This window comes from Rhinolophus hipposideros, assembly GCF_964194185.1.
Source record: "Rhinolophus hipposideros genome assembly, chromosome: 21".
Taxonomy (NCBI): domain Eukaryota; kingdom Metazoa; phylum Chordata; class Mammalia; order Chiroptera; family Rhinolophidae; genus Rhinolophus; species Rhinolophus hipposideros.
In genome coordinates, this window is record NC_138067.1 from 45,554,747 (window position 1) to 45,579,436 (window position 24,690).

The window sequence follows — 24,690 nt, forward strand, 5'->3', positions numbered from 1 at the left end:
GAGGGAGAGAAAAGAGAGAGACACTGGGAGTGAAGGAGACAGAGAGATGGAGAGAAGGGGGAGGGGAGGAGGGAGACAAAAACGGAGGAGTGAGACAGAGAAATTGAGGGAGAGAGAGAATGAGAAGGACAAAGACAGAGGGAGAGAGGAGAAAGGGAGGAAGAAGGAGGATAAAAGAAGGAATGAAGAGAAAGGCACTGTGAGAAAGGAGGAAAAGCCGAGGGAGAAATACACGGATGTAGGAGATAGGAACCAGGTGAGACAGAAGCTGAGATATACCTAGCGGCTGGAAGAAGGAGGCGGCAGGAGAGAGCACCATAAAGATGGAGATGGAGGTGGGACAGTGAGAGCGAGACAGACAGAACTGGGGCAGAGGGAGAGACCCCTAGGTGCACAGACTCTTAGCTCAGGGGTGGGAGGGTGGGTGCTGGGTCACCCACCTGAGAAGCCTGCCCCCCCCCAACTTACAGCTGGCTTTCACCAAGTCCCTGCCCTTCTCTGGGGCTGAGCCTTCCCAGCTGCGAAACAGCGGTGCTGATAGAACCTGGATCTCTGGGCTGTGAGATAGCAGAGGCCTGAGGCAGAGTAGGAGCTCAGGGATCAGAGCTGTCATCTTTATAAATGATGAGAGGCCAAAAAGGAGGGATGAGAGAGGGGAAAAAAGACCCAGAGAGACTTTGAAGGTTTCGTATCCCCTGGCCTACTTCAGCCTGATCCTGGATTCCTGAATCTGACAGGTGAATAGGGAGCAGTCTTGCCCAAGGGGCCAAACTCCAAAACAGGTGAGGTACCCTCTGACCCAGCATCCCGGAAGCCAGGCTGTGCCTTCCCCAGGGAGACAGACCTAGCTGGACTCCCAGGGCCAAAGGAGGACAGGACTGGGGACCTGGACTCCTGGGTCCCCAGTGAGGATGGGGCTAGGGGCTGATTCCTGGGTTCCTTGGGGAGGAGGGGGCCGGGGGCCCGGATTCCTGGGTCCTGGCACCCACCCGTAGAACCGACCTTGCGGGGCCTTCGCCGCACACAAGCTCGTGTCTGTGGGTCCGTGTCGGGGGCTCACCATCGCAGCTGGGGCCTCCCCGGCCCTCCCCACCCTCCCTTGCCCTCCTGGCCCCTGTGTGTCTGTCCATCCGTCTGTCTGTCCACCTGCCGCGCCCCCCGGGCTGAGGTAGGAGGTTGTATAGTTGAGGAGGACACCCAAGGAGATCACTATACGGCCTCCTAGCTTTCCCCAGGCTGCGCCCTGCACGGGACGCCCACCCGGCGGGGACCCCCAGCCCCTGCCCCGCCCTGCCTGGCTGCTGCAGGGACCCTGAGAGGAGGAGCTGGGCTGTCTCTCCTGTCCTTGTCCCTGCATTCCCTCCTCTCTTCCCTCGAAGACTTTCTCTCCCATCAAGAAATCTCCTTTCTGTCTCTCCATCTCCATTGTTTCTCTGGAGGTTTGTGTGTGTGTGTCTCTGCACAGTGGCCTCTCAGACTTTCTGCCTCTCTCTGGTGCTTTCTGATGTCTCTCTGTGTCACTCAGGCACTCACAGTGTCTCTGCAGCGTCTCCATTCTCCATTGCAGACCCACCCCCTCACCCTACCCCAGAGCCTGTCAGGCCACCATGCGCCACACTGCCAGCCTCTGGGTCCCTGAGACCCTTTAACCTGTGAGCACGTCCAGGGTCACAGGTGAGGTTCTTGGGAGCCTGGCGTCTGGCCCAACCACAAGCCTGAAGATTGCTGGTCCTACCCATGACCCCTGACCCCTGACATCCTTCCTCTCTTAAAACCCCAAGCCTGACATTTGACCAGCAACTGAAATCTGACCTTTGCCCTCATACCACAAGCCCCTCCCCCAACCCATGGTGACCTCACAAAGGTCACCAGCTTCTCCCCAGCCCAAGACCTTCTGCTATGGCCCTGCTGGCTTCAGCGAGTGCTGTCCCATGCGCCTTGGTGGCCCTCACGGTCTTCAGGGTCCCCACCTGGGCCTGTCTCCTTTGCTTCACATCCTATAATGAGCGCCTCCGTGTCTGCCAGACTTTTGCAGGCTTGGAGGGCCCGGAGCTCGAGAAGTGCGAGGAAGCCTTCTTGGCTGCCTTTAAGGGCCTCCTGGACACCGAAATCAGTGAGGAAACCACACCACCATCCTCCAGGGCGCTGGGCGGGGCATGCAGAGGGCGGGGCCAGGGAGGCCTGGGGAAACCCTGGGGGAGAGACACGCAGACAAGTAGACAGACTCAGAGAGACAGAGACTCAGAGACTCAGAGAGACAGAGACTCAGAGACGGGAGCATAGAGACCACGGGGCGGAGGGGAGGGCAAACTCGGAAGGAGAGAGACTGGGGGACAGACTCAAGAGACACGGGAGCATAGAGACTGGGGAACAAAGAGTCAGAGAGGGGAGGATAGAGACCGGTGGGGACAGAGATTCAGAGACATACAGACGATGTCTTAGAGCATGTCCGCACAAGGAACGTGGTGTTGGGGTGAGTTGCTTTCCCCCAAGCCCCTGCTCCCACCCCCAGATTATGATGAGAGAAGTCACCTGCATGATGCCTTCACCCAGATGACCCACTCCCTCCAGGAGATGGCCACCGCCCAAGGTGAGTGGGGTAAGGGTGGCAGCAGTGGAAGATGTAGGCTTGGAACCCCTAAGATATAGTGTATGTGCAGAGAGGGCCTGGGAATGTGACTGATCTGGGAGGAGGTGGCGCCAGGTAGCCAGTTACTTGTCAGGGAGATGCTGGCAAGAGGTAAAGGGGCAGTACAGAAATAACCTCGAGTCTGAAGCCCAGTTGGGATCACGTAGAGGTATGTTCTGACCTCACTGTGTGGCTTACCTCCTGGGCTACGAGGTTTTGGACGTGTTGCTCCCTCCTGTGCCTCACCTTACCTACCTGTAAGGTCGGACAGTTTTGTTGCCTCCCAGGATGCCTTTGGAGCTCAGTGAGAGAGAGGGGCCCCCTGATGAAACAACCTCAGGGAGGAGATCTTCCTCTGGCATAAAACATGTTCTTTATGCCAGAGACTGGAACTGTTGGGGGTAGGAGGGAGGGAAGGAAGCCCGAGCTCTGTTGTGCAGCATAAACTGGCCACCTCAAAGGTCTGGGGGCTTGGCTTATTTCTACATCTGCCATTACTTCTTTTGTTTCTGTTCTTGCCCACCAAGCAAGATCTTCTGACAAAGATCCCCAAAGATGGGGAGGTTCCCATCCATCCAGGGGGTGTCTGGGGCTCCAGCATGGAGAAGACTTCAGCTGTGAATCCCCCATCCTCAGGGAGACTTGAAGAACTCAGAGCCGGCAATGGGCCATAGGACCCCAGGAAATGCCCTTTCTCCCCACATAGGCCATCTTGTCCCAGAAGGTTTTGAAAAGAGGAGAACAAGACCTCTTAGGGCTGAGCTGTATTTGGGACAGTCTGGAGCAGGGAGAGAACGGAAGCTGGGAGGCCTGGGTGGAGGCTGGGGTAAAGGAGGCCTGAGCTGGGGCGGGGGCTGTGAAGGTGGAGATAAGGGAATGGGGGCTGCAAGAGTCAAGGGAAGAAGGGATAGGGCTTGGGTCTGATGAGCTATTCAGACAGAGGGGAAGAGGAGGGCTAGAGGACAGTACCCAGGGTCTGGCTCCATGCCCCAGGGTAGGGGGTGGGGCGGTGGGTCATCCCTGAAATGGGGGGCCTGGGAGAAAAAGCAGTTGGGGTAGATGGTGACCTGGGCCAGGATGCAGTGACTATGAGGGGCCCAGAAGGCAGCTAGATACATGGGTCCAGGGTTCAGCTGAAAGGTAAGGAAGACTTGAGGCTCTATCCTGGAGGAGCAGGACCGTGATCAGGGGAAGAACAGGGTCAGCTCTGGGTGTAGAAAGATCCTCTGGGGCCGTGTGGAGGACGGACTGGAGGCCGGGAGAAGATGGTGCAATACATTCCAAAGATATTTATTGAATGTGCCAGGAACAACACCGGGGACACAGCTGCAACCAAAACTACAAACCACCTGCCCTTGGTTACTTACATGCAGCAGGGGTGGACAGACAATAAACATCAATGAAATAGTATGTCAGTTGGTGATCCATGTTACAGAAGAAACAGAAGGGGAGGGAATGGGCCAGTAGAGTGATCATTTTAAACAGGTTGGTCGGGGAGGCGCAAAAGAGAAGGTACAACTGAGCAAAGACCTGAATGAGGTGATAGTGAGAGCCATGCAGATAATCTGGGAAAAGAGTGATCCAGGCAGAGAGAAGAGCCAGTTCAAAGGCCCTGGGGCCAGTGGGGCTGGAGTGGAGTCATGGAGGGAGAAAGCAAAGGAGATGAAATCAGAGAGGTAGCAAGGGTCCACATCTGTAGGACCTTGTACACCAGTGGTTCCCCAGCCCCAGTGTATGTCAGGATCTCCTGGGAGCTTGTTAAAATGCATGGTCCTCGGCCCCACCCTCCATATCTGACCAGTAGGTCTGAGGCAGGGCCTGGATAGTGACATTTCTAACAAGTTCCTAGGTGATGCTGATGCTGCTCCTGGAACACACTTTGAGAACTGCTATTATAGGCCCTTGGACCAACTTTGGCCTTTGCTCTTGAGATGGCGGAGCCATTGGAGGATTTTAAGGAGAGAGAGACAGACAGGATGTGGCCAAGGGCAGAAGCAGGGAGACTGGTGGTGACCGGGCCAGTCACAGTGGTCCAGGTGGACCAAGATGAGGTCTGAACTGGGGGGTAGGCCATGAGAAAGAAGGAGATGGAAGGTCAGGAACTCGAGTATGTGCCAAAACTGCCCAGTACATGGGAAAAGCTGACAGAATTATGTTACTTAACCTCCTAAAGGATAGCCTCATACCAGCCCTGTGAGGTGGGGTTTATAGCCCCATTTTCTAGATGGGAAAGTTGGGGCTCAGCTGGACAGGGAGGACAGATCCAGGCGACATCTGGACCAGATGTATGTGGGGTGAAGGCAATAGGAAGAAGTAAGGTTGATTCCCAGGTCTCCTAGACTGAGGACCCAAGAGAGAAATGCTGACTCAGAGTGGCTTTCGATGGTGGCAGGTGATACCATTTGTATATACGTGTATAAGCCAAGGAGTGGATAGTATGGTATAGAAAGGAGGGCAGTATACCACAGGCAGTGGTTACATGTGGGGCTCTGGAGCTGGACCACCTGGGATCAGATCTAGCTGATGGATGTTGGGCCACTTTCCTAACCTCTCCATGCCTCAGTTTTCCCATCTCAAACTTGGGGATGGTAATACTAGTGGTTGATCCTTCTGTAACACTCCCTGTGTGCCAGGCATCACACTAAGCACTTACAGGTGTTATCTTATGCACTCACCCAATGGTACCTGGCACACAATTTGGGACAGAGGTAGGGGCACTTTTATGTTGTATGGTGGCTTTAAATCTCCCTCCCCCCACTGATATTGTCCCCATTTTATGAACAAGGATTAGGAAGATTAAGTCACTTGGCCAAAGTCACATAGGGAGGAGGACTTGTGATTGCCATTTCAGATGAGACAGGTGTGCTCATAGATGGAAGAGCCAGGACTCAAACCCAGATGATCAAAAACTGATGATCCTACTAGGCTAGGCACCTCTTTTGGGGAGACTTCCCAACATTGACCCACACCCCCCCTGGTTGTTCACTTGATATAACCCCAGCCCCTTAGCCTCGTCTGACGTTTCACTACATCCTCACTTGACTCCCACAGTTTACTAGAGATAACACCCTGCCCCCATGGCTCACTTGGTATAGCCCACGTTCACCCTCCCCGTGAATCACTTGGTTTGGCCCACAGATATTTCTTGGATGACTCCTCCAACATCCTGGCCTCTCTTTTTGAGCACCCCAGTCTGACCACATCCTCCTGTTCATCCTGCCATCTCCAGACCACACGCCTGCTCTGGAGCCAAGAAGAGACCTCTGAGTCCTTGACTCCTCATTTTGAACCCACTTCCTGACTTCAGTGTCCCCTCTCTCCAGTTTATACCTAATGATCATCATTTCAGCCATTCTCGCCAATATCCTCAGTTCCCTCCCTTTTTGTATGATATGAAATCTCAGAGGAACTAGCAATGGCTCAAGAAAGCTAGCACTTTATTTCTCCCGTATGAAATAAGGCTTGAGATAAGCACTTAAGGCTAATGTGGCGGCTCCATTTTCGTGGGGACCCAAGCACCTTCTATCTTTCTGCTCTGCCATCCTTGGGATGCGTTTGTTCTCATGGTCCTATGTGACTGCTAGAGCTCCAGCCATCAAATTCTAGCAGGGAAGAAGGGGAAGGGGATCAATAAGATGGCACCAGTTCTCTTTAAGGTTATTTCCTGTGACTCCACATGATACTTCCACCTACATCTCAATAGTCCAGAACCTGGTCACATGACCACTACTAGGTCACATGATCAGAGCTAGTCACAAGGCTGGGAAATGTAGTCTTTTAGCTGGGGAGTGCTTTCCCAGCTGAGATACAGTTTTCTAAGAGAAACAGATATTTGGAAGCAATTGGCAATCCCTGTGTGTTAGTTTGCTGGGGCTGCTGTAACTACCACAGACTGGGTGACTTACAGAAGAGAAATTCATTTTTTCACAATTTTGGAGGCTGGAAGTCCAAAATCAAGGTGTCTGTGTCAGCAGGGTTGATTTCTTCTGAGGCCTCTATCCTTGGTTGTAGATGACCATCTTCTCTCTCCTTGTGTCTTCACATGGTCGTGTGTGTGTGTGTGTGTGTGTGTGTGAGAGAGAGAGAGAGAGAGAGAGAGAGACTCATCAAATTTCCTCCTCTTATAAGGAAATCAGTCCTATTGGATTAAGGCTCACCCTAATAACCTCATTTTAACTTAATTAGCTCTTTAAGACTATCTCCAAGTACAGTCACATTTTGAGGTACTAGGGGTTAGGACTTCAACATGAATTTGGGAGAGACGTAATTCAGCCTATAACACCCTGACACATTTCTGATTTCCAGAATGACCTCGGCCATTAAATCCAGCCATCCATTTTGGAAAAGTCACAAAACCTTATAGTTTGGAGGCTATTACAGTGGTTACAATTCAAACACTTGTAAGGACAGAGAACATGAAAGAGTAGAAATGAATCAAGGCATGGACTGTGGAGAGGTGGTGGGTGTGTGCCCTGTCTAAAAGGGGTGGCTACTACTAAGCTCCAGCTAATTGCAGCCTCATGGAAATTCTGTGTCTGTTACGGCTCTTCCAAATTTTTAAAAACAGATGCCAAACATTTTATGTGACTTCCCCAAATATTATGTCATGGCAACTGGTTCATTTTTTTATTTTAACACTTTCTTGGCTGAATATAACACATCTAAGAGATGGATTTGGGACATAGGCCACCAGTGGGGGGGACTCCATCCCACTTGGATACTGGAATTCTGTACATACTGAGCACTTTCTAAGACTCAGGGTCCTATCCTGGGCTCTGGGGACACAGCACTAATGAAGGATATGTTTACATACTTGAGAGATAGACTTTAATGATCACCGTGTATATAAAAATAAATAATTCTGAACTGGTGAGAGCTATGAATGTAACAAGTGGGGAACTGTGAGACAAAAATAGGGAACTCAGATTTGTGGTCAGGGAAAACCTCGTAAGTGGATGACACGAAGTACGACGTGAATCCTTGTGAACTCTCAAACCCCTTTGTAACGCTCTTATGAGATTCATCACTGACTATATTTGTATGCACTGCCTAGATATGGTATGACATGCAGGATGAGTAGGAGTGGGGGAAAGATGACCTAGAAACAGAAGCCAGTACGAGATGCTAGAGAATATGCTCTTCCTACAAGGGGAAGTGAAGGGTGTGCAGTAGGAGTGGAATAGAAAGTAAGAGGAAACTAGACTGGATCATGTAGGGCTTAAGAAGCCTTGGTGAAGAATTTTATCTTTATCCTTCCCTTTCCCTTCAACAAGATAAATGCAGTGATACAGAGGAGGGCTTCCCTGGTTAAGAGGCAGAAGGAAGACTTGGGAATTTGTCAGACTTCCTGAGAGACAGGGTGGGAGGAGGTAACAAGAGAGAATCATGTATATACCAGAAACACGGGTAGAGAAGGGCTGGGGATGGGGCACAGACACCATGATGGTGACTCCAGTCGAGCTCGCCGGGCCAAGAGGCAAGAGTCTTTACTGAAGGCCTCCCTCCACCCTCCAGGGTCATTTGAGGTTGCCTTCCCTGACGCAGCTGAGAAAATGCGGAACGTCATTATACAGCTTAAAGAAGGTAAAATAGACTCCATCTGCTTCCCACAGCCATAGTCTCAATTAGAAAACCCCAGTCCTGAGACTGCCGTCCGTTCCCTTTAGTCGGATCCCCTGGCGGATCTCTGAGCCACTTCCGGGGTGGGGGAGTGGCATTCGGGACACAAGATCTGAGGACCACTTGGAATCTGGCCCCGCCCCCTCTCTAAGGTTTCCTCCCCAGCTAGGAACCGTTCTTGGGATGGACCTCTCTCAGATTAGCCCGGACTTCCTGGATCTCTGGGAATCTCTAGCCCTGAACACTCACTGAAAGACAAAAGCCTACTTCTAGTCTGGCCACAACCCTTGTCTGAGTCCGTGAGGATCGCCCAGGATCTAGCCTCGCCCCCTGGGCTATCCCCGCCTCCTTAGTGCAAGCCGCAGGCCTGCCTCCCTCAGCCAGCAGCAAGCCCAAGCCTGGCCTCTTACGTAGTGGAATGCTGCAGGCCTGGCTTGATCCCGAGATGGCCCCGCCCCCTCGGTGGCTTGCGGCAGGCCTGGCTCCGTCCTCTCCGAGAAATGCATCCGACCCTGTTAACACCCTCTATGGGAGCATCGGCGGGCACCTCCCGCGACTTCCAGGGTAATAACGTTTCTTCTCTCTCTGCAGTTAAGGCCTGCATCCCTCCCTGCGGTAAGCATTTCATTCAAAGCTCAGAATTGCGGGAGTAAGAGAGGTGGTCGGGGCGAAACCTGGGACTTGGAATGGGAGAGCAGGGGTAGGCTGCAGACCTGAAGGAGGCCCGTAAGAGCCCTGGAGAAAAGTTAACCAGGTGTTACTCACAAACCTCATAAAAGATGGGTCCGAAAGCTAACGCGAAGCAATGAATATACTAAAGGCCAGAGAGAGAGGTGAAAGCCAATCAGCGCAGGGAAGGCGGGGAAGCCAGGTTCTGGCCGATGAACCCAGGGAAGCTTAGTAGACCTTAAATTGCCCAAGAGACCCGGGTTGGGGAAGGCAGGTGGAGTCCAGACCCAGTGTTCCCGCCCATAGGACTCCAGGAGGTCGCCCGGCGCTTCCGGTGCCGCGGCTGCTACTCCACCGTCTGCGACCTCCCGCTGGACTGCCCAGGTGAGGGGCGGGGCCTGGAAGAGCAGGAACCAGAGAAACGGGAGAGAAGGGAGCCGAGCGGGGGGAGGAGGCGTGGGCTGGGGCGGGGCCGAAGTGGTGACGCGGCCCGGTCTCCAGTGCAGGACTTGACAGTGACTCGGGGTGATCAGGCTATGTTCTCTTGCACGGTGAACTTCCAGCTGCCTAAGGAGGAGATCACTTATTCCTGGAAGTTCGCAGGAGGAGGTGTGAGTTGGAGCGGGGCCAGCGCGTTGGGTTTAGGAGGCGGGTTATGCTTGAAGGAGGCTGGCGAGTCAGGACGCTCGGAGAACTCGGTCTAGATGCGGGCTTCGCGCAAGGGGAGGTTCAAGACTCACAGTGCGGGACCCGGGCGTGAGGGTTTAGAGCAGGAGAGCAACTACCGGTATTAGGCCCAAGGGGCGAGTCAAAATTTAGGTGGTGGGGTTCTGTGTAAAGGGTTGCTGAATAACGGCTGGGGGTGGGGCTCCAGAAGGCGTGGTCTAGTTTTGGGGCGGGGCTTGTGTGTTGCGGAAGAAGAGTCTGACCCGGGCTCGGAGCGGCCCCGCTCCTCCCGCCGCTTCAGCCCGAGCGTCCCGCAGCTCCGGACTCAGGACCTGTCCTACTTCCGAGAGATGCCGCGGGCCCACGGGTACCTGGCGCGGATCCGGCCTGTGCAGCCGACTCACGGCGGGACCTTCTCCTGCGTGATCACGCACGATCAGCGCCCCCTGGCGCGACTCTACTTCTTTCTTAACGGTCTGGGGGGGCTGCGCGGGGAACGGGGCTGCGCGGGGGCGGGGTTCGCGTCCCGCTGACGTGCGCGCCCCCGTAGTGACCGGTCCGCCGCCGCGCGGGGAGACTGAGCTGCAGATCTCCTTTCGGGAAGTGCTGCACTGGGCGCCGCGGGAGGCGGAGGTGATCGAACCTTGGAGGCCGAGCCTGGGTGAGCTGCTGGCCAGGCCTGAGGCTCTCACGCCGAGCAACCAGTGCCTGCTCGCGGCGATTGCGGCCTTAGTGTCAGCCAGTGTGACTTGGCTGGCGTGGTGAGTACCCAGAACCCCGGAGTCCCACCGTCTAACACTCCTTCCGCAGACTCGGGTGCCCAATCCCCTCCTCCCTCAGACCCCGGAATCCAGACTCTATTCATCTTTGGGGCCCAGACTTGCACGACTCGGATATCTACTCCCTAATTCTCCCCCCCCCACACACACAGCCACCTCCTTGTTTCCCCAGGATGTTCTTTCGATGGTACTGCAGTGGCAACTAACAAAGGTATCTTTCTCTCCTTTATCCTATTTCCATCCCTAAAATAAAGAATATATTTCAGCTCTACAAATTCTTTCGTCTTTGAAGACAGTTACTACTAATTTAGGTAGGAGGAGGGGCAGCATACCCCAAATATGCCTAGGGGACCGCGCCTCCATAATGACTGTCATATAATGGCGGTCACAGTGCAGGCCCTGTGTAGAAGGCTTTAGGTGCAAGCCCAAACCCCTCCCCAGATTTCTGGCAGCCTCCTTGACATTTTCAACCGCAGAAGCCACCTTCAAATAGAGTCCTTGATGTTGCCCTGAAAGCTGGTTCCTCCGCAAGGATTTCCTGACATCATAAAGGGCACGACCATCCAGCCGGCTGCTCGACCAGAAATCTAAGAGTGGAGGTTACTCCTCTCCTTCCAGTCTCTTTCCAAGTCTCAACCTTTCCAACTCCCAAATGTCCCATAAAGTTGCCTCCTGTGGCCCCAGTCACCACCGTCTTTTGCCTGCATCACTGCTGCACTGTCCCCACTGGCCTCCCTGCTTCTGCCCAGCCTGCCTCACTGCAGTCCATTCTCCACATAGTAGCCAGAGTCATATTTTAAAGTGTATCAGATTTGCTCACTTCTCTGCTCAAAGCCCTTCAGTGGCTCCCCATTGCCACTGAAACAAATCTAATTTGTTGTCAAGGCCTCAAAGCCCCCCAGGTTCTGGCCCTTGCTGGCCTGGCTAGCCTTATCCCCTACCGCTCACTCTTCCACCTTGATCATTCTGCCCTGCAGTTTGTCTGGCTCATTCCTTGTATTCGTCATGATTCTTCTCACCCTCTCCAGGACCTGGGTACATGCTGTTTGTTGCCTAGAATAATGTTTTCTCTCTTCTTTGTCCAGTTAACTCAATTATGATTTCCCCTGGACAGCCTGTGCATGTATTAACCCATTTAATCCCCATGACAGTTCTGTATGACCAGCACTGTTTTTATTTGCATGCCTCCACCTCTCTCTTGTCCCCCTCTTTATTCTCTCATCCCACTGGCCTTTTTTTGGTCCCCTGAACATGCAAAGCTTAGTCCCATCTCCAGGCCTTTGCACGTGTTGTTCTTTGTATACTTTAAATGACTGTACTCTGAACCTCACAAAGCCACTTCCCTCTTACTGCATGGATCCCAGATGTCACTTTCTCTGACTACTCCCCCTCGCCCTGTGACTGACATCTCTCTATTTTAGCTCATGCATAGCACTCACCTGGACCTAATGTAAATTTATTTTTTTATTTGGTTTTGTGACTTCCCCACCTAAAAGATAAGCTCCTTCTGGACATATACTCATTCTTATTCACGGATGTATTCATTCATTCAGTGAATATTTACTGAGTGATTACTATGTGCCAGGCATTTTCAAGTCACTGTAGAGACATCAATGAAGAAATCAGAACAAACAAAAATCTGCATCCTCATGGAGTTTAGGTTCTAGTAGACAGTCAGACAATAAACAAGAAAATTAAGCAAAATAAAATATGCATCCAGGTGTATGATAATGTATGTGATGGAGAAAACAAAGGCAGGAAACTGAGGTAGGGGATATTGGGGGGGACGGAGGGAGCAGTAGGAGCTTTGGGAAAGGCCTCACATTTGAATGAAGAAAGGGGATGAGGGTGTGAACCATGTGAATGTTTATGTTAAGAGTGTCCATCAAAAGAAACAGTAGGAGCAAAAACCCAGAGTCAGGAGTAGGGGAGTAGCCAGGAGGCCAGGGCAGCTGGAGCGGAGCTTTAGGAAATGCATATGCAGTGAGGTCAGGGAGGACATGGGACCAGGTCATACAGGATCTTGGCCACTGTAAGGTCTGGATTTTCCTCTGTATGAGGTCTTGGGTGGTTTTTGTGCCAAGGTCATGATTTGATTTGATTTACACAGCTACTATATGGATAACAGACTCTAGGGGGCCATGGGTAGAAGCAGTGATCCAGGTATGAGATAACAGCTTTAATCTAGGAAAGAGATGCAGCTCGGGGACAAAGAGGTAACAGTGAAAGCGAGGAGGAGTGGTTCCAGATCGGTCCTAAAGGGAGACCCAATGGGATTTGCTGATGGATCAGAATGTTGGGTACGAGAGGAAGAAAAGAGATGGTTCAAGGATCAATGGTTAGGACTGCAGCGGTGTCCAGTAGAACCCTCTGCCATGACGGAAATGTTCTAGAGCTGTGCTGTCCAGTATGGCAGTTGCCAGCCACATGTGACCATGAAGCATGTGAAAAGTGGCCAGTGCAGCTGAGGAACTGAATTATAATCTCTACATAGCTTTGATAACTTAAATCTAAACCATCTCTCCTCTGTGACAACAGAAGTCATTGAGGCATGTGTCTGAGTATCGTTAATCAGAGGCCACACTCTGTTTACTTGACTAGGAACTCCTAGAAGGCAGACACTGGCTCTTAATCGTTTATTTGCAAACCTGGCAAAGTGTGTGGAATTCAATGGATGCTTGGTAAATGTTTTTATGACTGATTGACTGAATCAAAGGATGAATGAATGAAAAAAATTTTAATAGTCCCATGTAGTAGTGGCTACTGTTGTAGACAGTGCAGCTCTAACATGTTTGGCCTGAGTGGCTAAAAGGATGGAGTTCTGTTTATTCTTGTAGGAACAAGTTTCGTGGGGATTGAGGAGAATGAGGAGAACAGATCAGGAGTTGGGCCTAGTTGTTAGGTATCCACGTGGAAATGTCTTGGAGGCAGTTGGGTATACAAATCTGGAATTTAGGGTCCAGGTCTGATGTCAAGATAAAAGTTTCAGAGTCCCTTCTTCACGCATGGAGCATGAACGAGGCATTCAGTACCATAGGACTAGATGCACAGAGGAAATGAGTGGATAGATAAGAGGATAAATAGATGTTTCTCCAAAGTTAAGCAATCAGCAACATTAACAGGAACCCAGGAGGAAAACAGGGAAAGCAAGGCAATTGGCACTCTGAAAGCCAAGTGAAGAAAGCATGTCAAATGGAAGGGCATTGGAGCACAAACAGTTCACCCTTAATAATGGGGGAAGGTGGACTGTATGGGCACAGATGCAGATGAGTGGGAATCATGGAGGTGGGGACTCTGATGAAAGTTTTCTTCTTGTCATTTTTGTTTTCTCAGTGAGCTATGAAGCAAGCTAAAGATGAGGCTGGGGGAGGAGGTGCTGGGAGTTACCCTCCTTAGAAAGTAGATGAGCGCATGGACCAGGAAAACACATCCACAGTGCCTAACAGTGTCCGCATTTAGTAGATGCTCCATAAGTACTTAGGAATGAGGGGTTGAGAAATTCCACAACATAAATTCCACCCTCACAACAGCCCTGACCCATGGAATTAATATTCCTGTTTTCCCTAGAGGGGACCAAGGCTCTGAAGAAGAGAGGGTATCCTGTCTAGTTGAAACAGCTGGCACCCAAGACTGAGCCAGGGGTCCCCAATTCTCAGCTATGCAGCCCTCTCCATTAAAAAAATGGAGGGAGTCTCAGAAGAAAATAAATAAAATTCTTTATTATATCCTAATCACACAGTACAAATGGAGATTAAATAAGAGCAGGAAGAAAGCAAGGGCCCCAGAACATCATGTGAGGACCCCTTTCCACCCTTCCCTCCAAAACCCACACCCTGATCAATAAATACCCCGCCCCCGAGATCCAGAAGTCCCAGCCCCTAAACAGTCCAGGCTGAAGAATCTTGGGTCGACCCCCTCATTTCACAAAGGAGGGAAACTGAGGACCAGAGAATCACCCAGCAAGGTCATGGCTCCTGGGGCCTGGTAGGTCTCCTCTTGCCTCCCCTGAGGACCTCTGAGCTGGCACGCCAAGTTCCTGGACTCACACTTGGACACGGTAGCCCCCCGCTCGCCGCCGGCAGAGCCTCCGGACGCCCACCCAGTAGAGCGTCAACATAAGCACCCAGTACCCCACGTAAGCACCGGCCCCGGCGGCCAGGTGGTAGGCCTCGACAGTCCGGGAGGGGTCGCTCCAGTCAGCCCGGGCCTCGTGCACCACGCTGCGCACCAGGCCGCCAAGCAGCAACAAAGCCCAGAGGGCCAGTGGCAGTAGAGGGATGTAGTTAGCAGCCAGCTTCCGCCGGCCCGAGGTGCCCCAGCCACTCTGGTTCATGGTGGCCAGCGCTAGGAACTTGGCGGGCAAGAGGCCCCCCATGTAGAGGGGCGCGTAGAGCGAGAGCAGCAGCATGCGCGCGCAGCCCCGCAGCCAGGCCGCAAAGGCTGCTTTGGCCAGCGCCACGCCCTGCACGCACAGCAACACCCACAGCAGCGCCCACGGGCGGCCGGCGTAGAAGAGCCTTAGCACCGTGGCCGCCACGAAGAAGGGAAAGAGGCCGGAGACCACCGCTTCGTAGGTCATCCACGCGTGGTGCCGGTGCCACCACAGTGCGTTGTACAGCCACTCACGGAAGTACGACTTGGACCAGCGCGTCTGCTGGCTGAGCCAGCGAAGGAAGGACGCCGGGGTCTCCGAGTAGCAGCGGGACCGAGAGGTGTACCTGGACAGGTAGGAGGAGGCATCAGCGCAGCTGTCCTTGGGGCCCGACAGGAATCCAGAAATAGCCACTGCGCATGGCACCCCGGGCAAGTTCCCTCAACCTCTCTGAGCCTCAGTGTTATATTTGAAATGGGGTTGATAATGGTTCCTATGTAATGGGGTACTGGGAGGATTGAATGCGGATTGAACACCACGTGCTTGGGACCAATATATAGTATTTGCTCAACAAATGTTAGCTCCTACTTTTATTTTTATAATGACTAATATTACCATCGCAATTACTAATACCATTGCGGTTACCGACACTATTACTAATACTATCAGCATTCTATTACGAATACTCATGTGCTTACTGTTACTGGCAGGCCCGCTGGTGAGAAACAAGCCAGGCATGGTTCCTACCAAGGATAGCCCATGTGTTAGAGCTTCTCGAGGGAACCATAAACCTCCCTTGCTGTGGCCGTGGCAGACGTCACTAATCAATCCCTACCAGGTTTCCAGCCACACCCACAGAAGCTAGAATCCCTTTACAGACTGTTACCAGGTGGCCACCAGCAGGCAGTTTGTTAGGAGGGTCAAACCCCTTGGCACCTTCCATGGCCTCCCTGGTAACCCCTATGCCCCCTATAGTTGGTATTCAAAACAACTGCCAGAGGGATCCTGTTACAACATGTCACCCCTCTGCTTAATACTCCCCCCACACATACCGGCTGCACCCTCATCTTAGTTCAAAGTTCTTACCCTGGCCCATAAGCCTTTCATGAGTGGACCCTCTGTTTACTCTGTTCTCCTCTCCTGACCCTCCCTTGCTATTGCTCCAGTGGCATTATTTTCAGCCTCCATCCCTATCTTTCCTCTGGCACTCTAGCATTTCATTCCCTACCCCTAAACTTCCTATCCCCCTTCCTGGCTTACTTATCTCCACAGCATGTATCATGAGCTACCATACTATATGTTCTACATGTTTTTTATTTATTGTCTGTCTCCCCAATCAACATAAGTATGAATTTGTGTCTCTTGTTAACTGCTGCATCGCCACAAGTTAATGAATATCTGTTGAGTGAATGAATACATGGGTTTGGCTTATCCCAAATTCTCTCTGGCCCTCTCACGGGACTAGCTTTGTAGAAATCACTCCACTGAACTTCACCTACTCTTAACTCATACTCCTCCGAGTCTCACTGAATTACATCTCTTCTTCCTGAAGCGCTTACTAGAGTTTAGGTGTTCTCCTCCTCTCACACTTGATTCTTCTCGCTCTCTCACTGGTTAGATCCCACTCTATCTATTTATTTCTTTCCCTTCCTACTTCATTTGGAGTAATCTCTGCTGCTGTGGCAATCTGTGCTTTCCATGGTAGAGCCATCTCACCCATGCGCATTGTATCTCATGTTGTGTCTTCTAGGTGGAATTCCCCACCCTCACCTTGCCTCACTTGGTAGAGTCAATTGAGTCACGTGGTTCAATGCAAATGATACCTCTGCCCCTTAGGATATCTCCCTCTCTCCTCTAACGTCCCACTTGGAAGAGCCCATTGTCCTGCAAGTTACTTTGGGTTTGGAAAATTCCCAACACACACACACACACACACACACACACACACACACACACACACTCATTGGGATACTCTTTGGCCTCCACACACTCGACCACTTGGTCCCCTCGGCTTACTTGGTGGCATAGCCCATGCTGAGCATGCGATTGGTGAGGTGCCTGTCATCCCCAAAAGTGCAGTGGGTGCCCAGGAACTTCTGGTTGTACCAGGCCTCAAGGAACTGCTGCAGAAGGTTGTTCCTGTACAGGCCTAGGTGGGGGAGGGAAGTACAGGAGCATCAGCCTCTGCTGTTGCCAACACCATCCCCACTCCTATCTACAACCTCAATTCATCTCCAGTTCTAACCCCATCTCAACACCAAACACCATCCCCACCCGCAATTTCTGTCTTATTCCTAGCCCCAACTCATGCCCCACCCCCATCTTTGTCCACACTCTCAATCACATCCTCAACCCATTCTGGCTCCCCTTCTCCCTCTCCACCCCATTTATCCATGGCCCACCCAAACCCTACCCCTGCTCACCTAGGGGACCACTGATGCAGGACACGCAATGGAAGTAGCTTTGACATGCCCGCTCCACATTGAAGGCCACCCAGTACCGCAGGCTGCTTAGGAAGCTGACCCAGGAATCCAGAGGGTTAAGTATCCGCACATCGCCCCCAACAGCCCCTACTCGGGGGTCCTCATCCAGCACTCGCACCAGCTCCAGCAATGCCATAGGGTCCAGCCTTGTGTCTGAATCACAGACCTGTGGGGTAAGAAGAGACCAGGATCAGATCAGATTGATCTGGTGCTGAGGTGCCAGAGGGGTGATTGAGGGGAGGGCACCAAGGAGTGGGGAGCAACTGTTTCACACTGCAGCCAATATGAACATAAACTTGAATTTTTAGTCATTTTCAACGTCTAATTACATTTTAAGATGGTCTCCACCCTCCTAAGACCCATGCTCTTGTGTGATACCCTCCTCTGGTGCAAGAGCAAGACCTGTAACTTTCTTGTAACCAACAGAATACAGCAAAAGTGATGGGATGTGACTCCCATGATTTGATTACCTTAAATGGGAATGGTGAGGGGGTTTTGCAATGTAATTAAGGTCCCTAATTTCTTGACTGTAAATTAATCAAAGGGAGATTATCCCAGGTGGGCCCAACCTAATCAGGTGAGCCGTTTGAAAGAGGGTCTAGAGCTCAGAGATTTTCTGTTGCTGGTCTTGAAGAGGTAAGCTACCATGAGTTCTACGGTGCAAAAAAATGAATTCTGCCAACAAACACGTGAGCTTGGTACAGGCCACTGAGCCTCAGATAAGACCCAGCTCCAGCTGACACCATGACTGCAGCCTGATGATACCCTGAACAGAGGATCCAGTTAAGCTTTGTCCAGACTCCTGAACCATGGAAACTATGAGATAATAAATGTGTTTTGTTTTGAGTTGCCAAATATGTGGTAATTTGTTATGCAGCAGTAGAAAACTAATGCAATGCATAAACGAACAAATCTCTACATTGAATGGATGAATGACTAAATACATGAATCTCTATATTGGATAGATGGATAAATGGATGAAGAAATGAATTAGAGAATCTCAATTCAATATTAAATGAACATTAAATGAATGAAAAAAGGAAGGAAAGGAATGAATGAATCTCTACGTTTAATGAATAAGTGAATGACTAAATGAACAACTTTCTGCCTCCATATTGGTTGGCTAGATGGATGCATGAAAGAATGATCAAAGGAAAGAATTTCTACATTGGATGAACAAAGGAAGGAATCTCTACATTGAATGGATGAATAAATAAATAAAGAAATGATCTCTTATTGGGTGGATAGATGAATGAATGAACGAAGGCTAGAAGCTCTACATTGAATGGATGAATGAATGAATGATGAATAAATGATCTCCATATTGGATGGATGGATAGATGGATGGATGAATGAATGAATGAAGGCTAGAAGCTCTACATTGAATGGATGAATGAATGAATGAATGAATGATGAATAAATGATCTCCATATTGGATGGATGGATAGATGGATGGATGAATGAATGAATGAATAAAGGGGGGAAGAGGTTCATAGCAATCTACCTTGAACAAAGGCCCCAGGACAGTGGGGCCGGGATGTTAGGGTCACGGTGGGGCGGGCGCGCTTTCCACTTACCTGCACGTAGTCGACCGAATCGCCGAGCGCCTTGAAGGCAGTGTACATGACCTCGCGCTTGCCGCCCCAGCGCTGCGCCACGCACACGCACCTGCGCGTCCTCACCAGCGCCTCCACCGCCAGCCGCCCGGGGTCCTCGGCCTCCACCTCCCGGTAGGCGCCCGCCGCGCCCGCCGCCGCAGGTTCCCAGGGCTGGTGGTAGTTGCCGTCCCACACGTAGGTGGCGGGGTCCTCGTCGGCGAAGACCTCGCGGAACATGTCGACCATGTAGAGGTCCTCGGCGCGGTTGCCGTCCACCACCATGAGGACACGCAGCCGCGCGCGCGGGTACAGCAGGGCGCGCGCGGACGCCAGGCACTGGCGCAGGTAGTCGGGGTCCTCCTGGTACGCCGAGATAGTCAGCGCCACGCTGCGCGCCGTGGCCGCGTCCGGGTGCCCCCGAGCCGCCGCCCGTCGCGCCGCCGCCGCCACCCGGCGGTGCTCCAGGTACGCGAAGAGGCTCTGCGCCACCAGGTGCGCCGAGAGGAAGGCCCCGTAGAGGCCGAAGGCCAGGAGGCCGTGGCGATCGGAGACCAGCGGCACGCCGGCGGCGTAGGCCCAGGTGATGAGGCCGAGGATGAGCAGCGCGAAGGCGATTGTCAGCACCCGCCGCGCCAGGCCCGAGCAGTGGCGGGCTGCCCGGCTGGGCTTGGGCACGTCCTGCCAGGAGAGGGGACAGGAGATAGTAAAGGAAAGAGTCCTGAAATCCTCGTCCAGGAAGACCTCCTGGATTTCCCCCCCCAAGCCAGTGACTGAGTGACATTAGGTGTTTGTAGAGAAAATCCCGAGTACTGCAATGCGATTTTCATTAGTTAAAATGATTGTGACAAACAGTTATCAAGGCTGACCGCCTGATGACGTCGATTCTAATGCATTTTTTTCGTATTTGAAACAGCTCTTAAATCTATGAGGATTACAATCAATGGAGTATCACAGTTTAATTAACGGGTCTCCCCTGTCTTACTGGCACATAAAAGAATGATTCGTCTCACAACCAAAGGTTTCTTAGTGTTGAGACAATAGTAGCAAAAATAATATAGGGTACATCTAAAAGAACAATACACTATGGTATGTACTAGACCCTGCTCTAAGCCTTTTATAAGAACTAATTTATTTTAATCCTCACAACAGGTACTGTTATCATCCCCATTTTACAGATGCGGTAACTGTGTCACACGGTCACACCTGGAAAGCAGAGGGGCCAGAATTTGAACCCTAAGAATCCAGTCACTAAACTACAACCTTATATGCACATACTAGGTTTATTCCTCTGGAGAGCCCTGGGGGACAGATTATATTTACTGCCACCATACAGATGGCAAAACTGAGGCCTGATGGGCCAGGAGGCACATCAAGGTCACAAAGCTCACAGGTGGAGTCTTCTCCCTGATGTCCCAGAGGCATAGCCTGGCTCTCCTTCTCCACTGCCCCTCTCATAGGGCCAGATACTCAGTATGTGAAACTGGAAGAACCTAGATCCGAGGGGAGGAGCGTCTCCGTTTTCTCGTTTGTAAAATGAGGATTTAGCCCCTTTCACATGCCAAGCACTGCTCTACATGAGGTAGGTATGGTTACTCTCTACTGTTACAGATGAGGAAACTGAGACACAGAGAGGTGTATTCTCTTGCGCAAGGTCCCTCAGGCAGCGTGGCTCCATTGTCCTCTGCGCTAAACTGTCTCCTATGTCACCAGTCCCCACCTCATGGGCTTATTATGAGTTACATGAGTTATAGAGCTGTGGTGTCCCGTACTGGACTCACGGGCTACTGAGCTCTTGAAATGCAGCCGGTATGACTGAGGAACTGAATTTTTAAAAGATTTTTATTAAAATATAGCTAACATAGAATATTAGATTAGCTTCAGGAGTACACCATAGTTATTCAACATTTATATGTCAAAGAAGTGAGCACCACGATAAGCCCAGCAACCATCTGACACCGTACCATCCTATCACAATATTATTGACTGTATTCCCTATGCTGTACGTTACATCCCAATGACTTACTTGTTTTGTACCTGGAAATTTGGACCTCTTCTTACCCTTCACCTCTTCCCCCTCTTTTTAGTTTTTCTATTCCAGTTGACATTGAATATTAGTTTCAGGTGTACAGCATAGTGGTTAGACATTTATATAATTTCAGTAGTGATCCCCTGATTAGTCTAGTACCCACCTGGCACTATACATAGTTATTACCATATCATTGACTATGTTTCCTATGCTTTACTTTATATCACCAAGACTATTTTATAACTATCCATTTGTACTTCTTAATACCTTCCCCCTTTTCACCCACCTCCTCAACCCCTCTCCCATCAGGCAATCATCAAAATGTTCTCTGTATCTATGAAGTCGTTTCTATTTTATTTGTTTGTTTATTTTCTTCTTTAGATTCCACACATAAGTGAAATCACATTGCATCTGTCTTTCTCTGACACACAAGGAACTGAATTTTTAATTTTATTTAATTTAAAGTTAAACACTGACCCTCGAGTCCGTTATTGGAAAGTGCTTAAGTGTGTTTGGAATAAGTAAGATCTGGGTTCTTTTTTAACTACAAATTTTACAAACTCTAAATACAGATCAAGTATTTCCATTGAAAATATAGCATCTGTGTCAGATGTGCTACACATCTGGATTTTGAAGCCTGAGTACAAAAAAAAGTAAAATGTTTCATTAATATTTTTGTATTGATTACATATGAAAATGATAATAGGTAGCACACTACAAGGTTGGACAATTAAGTTCGTGAATTCATCCTAGAAAAAGTGCTACATACCTCACTGCTGAATGTCACTAAAGTCACCTTCGAAGTCCTCCCCTTGGGAAGCTATGCTCTGATGCCAGCACCTAGTCCACCCTTCAAAGCAATTTTGGAACTCTTTTAATGCAATGGCCATCAGAATTGTCGTTGTATTACCCTTGTCCTGAATGTCATCAAAATGTCTCCCTTTCAATATTTCCTTTATCTTCAGGTAAAGAAAGAAATCAATGGGGGCCAGATCAGGTGAGTAGGGAGGGTGTTCCAATACAGTTACCATGTTTCCCTGAAAATAAGACCTAGCCAGACCATCAGCTCTAATGCATCATTTGGAGCAAAAATTAATATAAGACCCGGTCTTGGCCGGCCCGGTGGCTCAGGCAGTTGGAGCTCCATGCTCCTAACTCCGAAGGCTGCTGGTTCGATTCCCACATGGGCCAGTGGGCTCTCAACCACAAGGTTGCCAGTTCAATTCCTCGAGTCCTGCAAGGGATGGTGGGCTGCACTCCCTGCAACTAAGATTGAATACCGCACCTTGAGCTGAGCTGCTGCTGAGCTCCCGGATGGCTCAGTTGGTTGGAATGCGTCCTCTCAACCACAAGGGTGCCAGTTTCGACTCCCTCAAGGGATGGTGGGCTGCGCCCCCTGCAACTAGAAATGGTAACTGGACCTGGAGCTGAGCTGCACCCTCCACAACTAAGACTGAAAGGACAACAACTTGACTTGGAAAATAAAAGTCCTGGAAGTACACACTGTTCCCGAATAAGTCTTGTTCCCCTTCCCAATAAAATCTTAAAAAAAAAAAAAAAAAAGACCCGGTCTTATTTTACTATAAGACCGTCCTATATTAACTTTTGCTTCAAAAGATGCATAAGAGCTCATAGTCCGGCTACGTCTTATTTTCGGGGAAACAGGGTACTTGTTTACTGGCTAAAAACTCCCTCACAGACAGTGCCATGTGAGCTGGTGCATTGTCGTGATGCAAGAGCCATGAATTGGCGAAAAGTTCAGGTCGTCTAACTTTGTCACGCAGGCTTTCCAGCACTTCCAAATAGTGAACTTGATTAACTATTTGTCCAGTTGGTACACATTCATAATGAATAATCCCTCTTATATGAAAAAAGGTTAGCAACATCATTGCAAGAAGTTCGCGACCTTAATTGGCAGACCTCATATCCACAGCCCAATGCCTGCCACCTTTTTCACTATAGCCCTCAAGTTAACACTGGTGTTTAGATTTTTAAATGGTTGGGAAAAGTCCATAGAGGGACAATACTTTATGGCACATGCAAATTATATGAAATTCAAATTTCAGCGCCTTTACATCGGGTTTTGTGGGCACACAGCCACCCTCATCTGTTATATATTATCTATAGCTGATTTCACACCATGCCACAGTTAGTTGCAACAGAGACCATATGGGCTGAAAAGACTCAAATATTGACTATCTAGCCTAGCACAGTTTGCTGACCCCGGGTACATTGGGTTAAATAAAATATTAAAATTAATTTCACCTGTTCTTTCTACATTTTTTGTATGGCTACTAGAAAATTTTAAGTTATGTAGTTCACGTGCTGTTTCTATAAGACAGGGCTAAGGTGGAGCTTTTCACCTGGCACTAGTAATTAATTGCTCAATATTAACAATTATTATATTTCTTCTGGAATCCTCCTGCCCTTTCCCCTTGTCCCAAACCGAGCCCTGCCTGAGTTTCTGGGGGTGGCCCAATTCATGTTGGGAATCACCAAGATGGGTGGGCATCTGGAGTGTTCTAGTCCCCACCACAAGCACGAACGTGCGTGTAACAGCTGTCAACACCCCACTCCTATACTCACACATGACAAGGGATACACAGTGTGCCCACATGGAATACATTCATTCCTCAAGGATGACCAGACACCTGTTCTAAGGCGGAGCTTAGTGATCCTGAGACCTCTGCCCACAGCCACACTGGTGATCTTGAGGACATACATCCTTTGTCCTCTGGCAGGAAGGAGCAATACCAGGAAGAGATACCCACATGAGAACAGACACACTTACACCGACATGGGTCTGGAGCAACCAGACAAGTTTCAGAACAAATAGGAACTGTGGAGTTTAAACCATATGAAATTAACCTTTTCCCAGTCAAAAGTGACTCAATACCGGCGATTTCATGAAGTTCAACTTAAACCAAACACAAAAACAGAAATTCAGACCCACGTGTCAAGCAAATAGGACTGTCTCTCTGTCTGTCTCTCTGTTTCCCTCTCTCATTCATTCCCTCTCCCCCACTTTCCCGAGCACAGATACTCACAGACTTATAGCAACATGAACATGGACATGTCACATACGTATGTAGAGGAGGGCTAGCTACCCGCACAGAGCTGGGACGGGCACACTCAGCCTCACAGAGTCACTGTCCCACACAGAGGTTCGCTGCCATACACCTGAGCTCACTCATAAAATCCTGAGCACACGTGGTTTCCTCACACACGTGGTCACACACATGGCAGTGTTCTCCCCATGGCTGTGGTCGCAGTTCCCCCCACACACCTGTCTCATCAGTGCGCGTTGGCCGGGCTCTGTCCTCTCTTGCTGCTCCCCGAGTCTCTCTGGAGCGCGAGAGCTGGGGGTCATTTGAAGACCAGCGCGGGCGGGGGCGGGAGGAGAGGTTGACGTCAGGGCTGAGCTGGGCCAGGGGCTCTGAGGTCACGGCAGCTCCACCCGCTTCCCGCCATTACCCCGCCACCCCACCTCCTGCTCCCAGACGGGCCTCCCTTCCCAGTCCCCCATCATCACCACCCTCCCCTCTCCTCCTAGGTCTCCCCTCTCACCCCATTTTTCTCAGCTCTCTCTTGTCCCCTATCCCTCTATTTTTCTCCATTCCTATTTCTCCCCATCTCTCTCTCCCAGTCACCCTTTCTCTGTGTTCTTTCTCTCTCTCCCCCTCCCTTCCTCTCTCCCCATCTCTCTCCCCACTTCTCTTTCCTCATCTCTCCTCCCATTTCTCTCTCCTCCCCTCCCCCTTTCCCCCCCACAACAGTCTCCCTACACACTGCCCCTCCTCTCCTAGCCCCAGAATCCATCTTGGGTGGTATTCCCCAGGGACTTGTCTC

At 50.6% G+C, this 24,690-nt stretch overlaps 2 protein-coding genes across 4 annotated transcripts; one reads left to right on the plus strand and one right to left on the minus strand.

Moving 5' to 3' along the window:
* The first annotated feature begins 1,699 nt into the window (after window positions 1–1,699).
* Window positions 1,700–13,567, plus strand: SPACA6 (sperm acrosome associated 6). 3 transcript variants are annotated; one of them, XM_081030623.1, is made up of 8 exons: window positions 1,700–2,113; window positions 2,513–2,590; window positions 8,144–8,212; window positions 8,840–8,863; window positions 9,224–9,301; window positions 9,419–9,528; window positions 9,901–10,057; window positions 10,134–13,567. In XM_081030623.1, exons 1-8 carry the CDS (start codon window positions 1,900–1,902, stop codon window positions 10,346–10,348), a joined length of 945 nt encoding a protein of 314 aa, XP_080886749.1. In that variant the 5' UTR covers window positions 1,700–1,899; the 3' UTR covers window positions 10,349–13,567. The 3 variants fall into 3 exon arrangements, with proteins under 3 accessions (XP_080886749.1, XP_080886748.1, XP_080886750.1); XM_081030622.1 differs by having other exon boundaries at window positions 9,224–9,528; XM_081030624.1 differs by lacking the exon at window positions 9,901–10,057 and having other exon boundaries at window positions 9,224–9,526.
* HAS1 (hyaluronan synthase 1) lies at window positions 13,567–24,310 on the minus strand. Its single transcript, XM_081030621.1, has 5 exons — window positions 24,128–24,310; window positions 18,795–19,493; window positions 17,158–17,383; window positions 16,751–16,883; window positions 13,567–15,080 (listed from the first exon to the last, which is right to left on the minus strand). The coding sequence occupies exons 1-5, from the start codon at window positions 24,209–24,211 to the stop codon at window positions 14,405–14,407; spliced, it is 1,818 nt and encodes a 605-aa protein (XP_080886747.1). The 5' UTR covers window positions 24,212–24,310; the 3' UTR covers window positions 13,567–14,404.
* Between the last annotated feature and the right edge of the window lie 380 nt (window positions 24,311–24,690).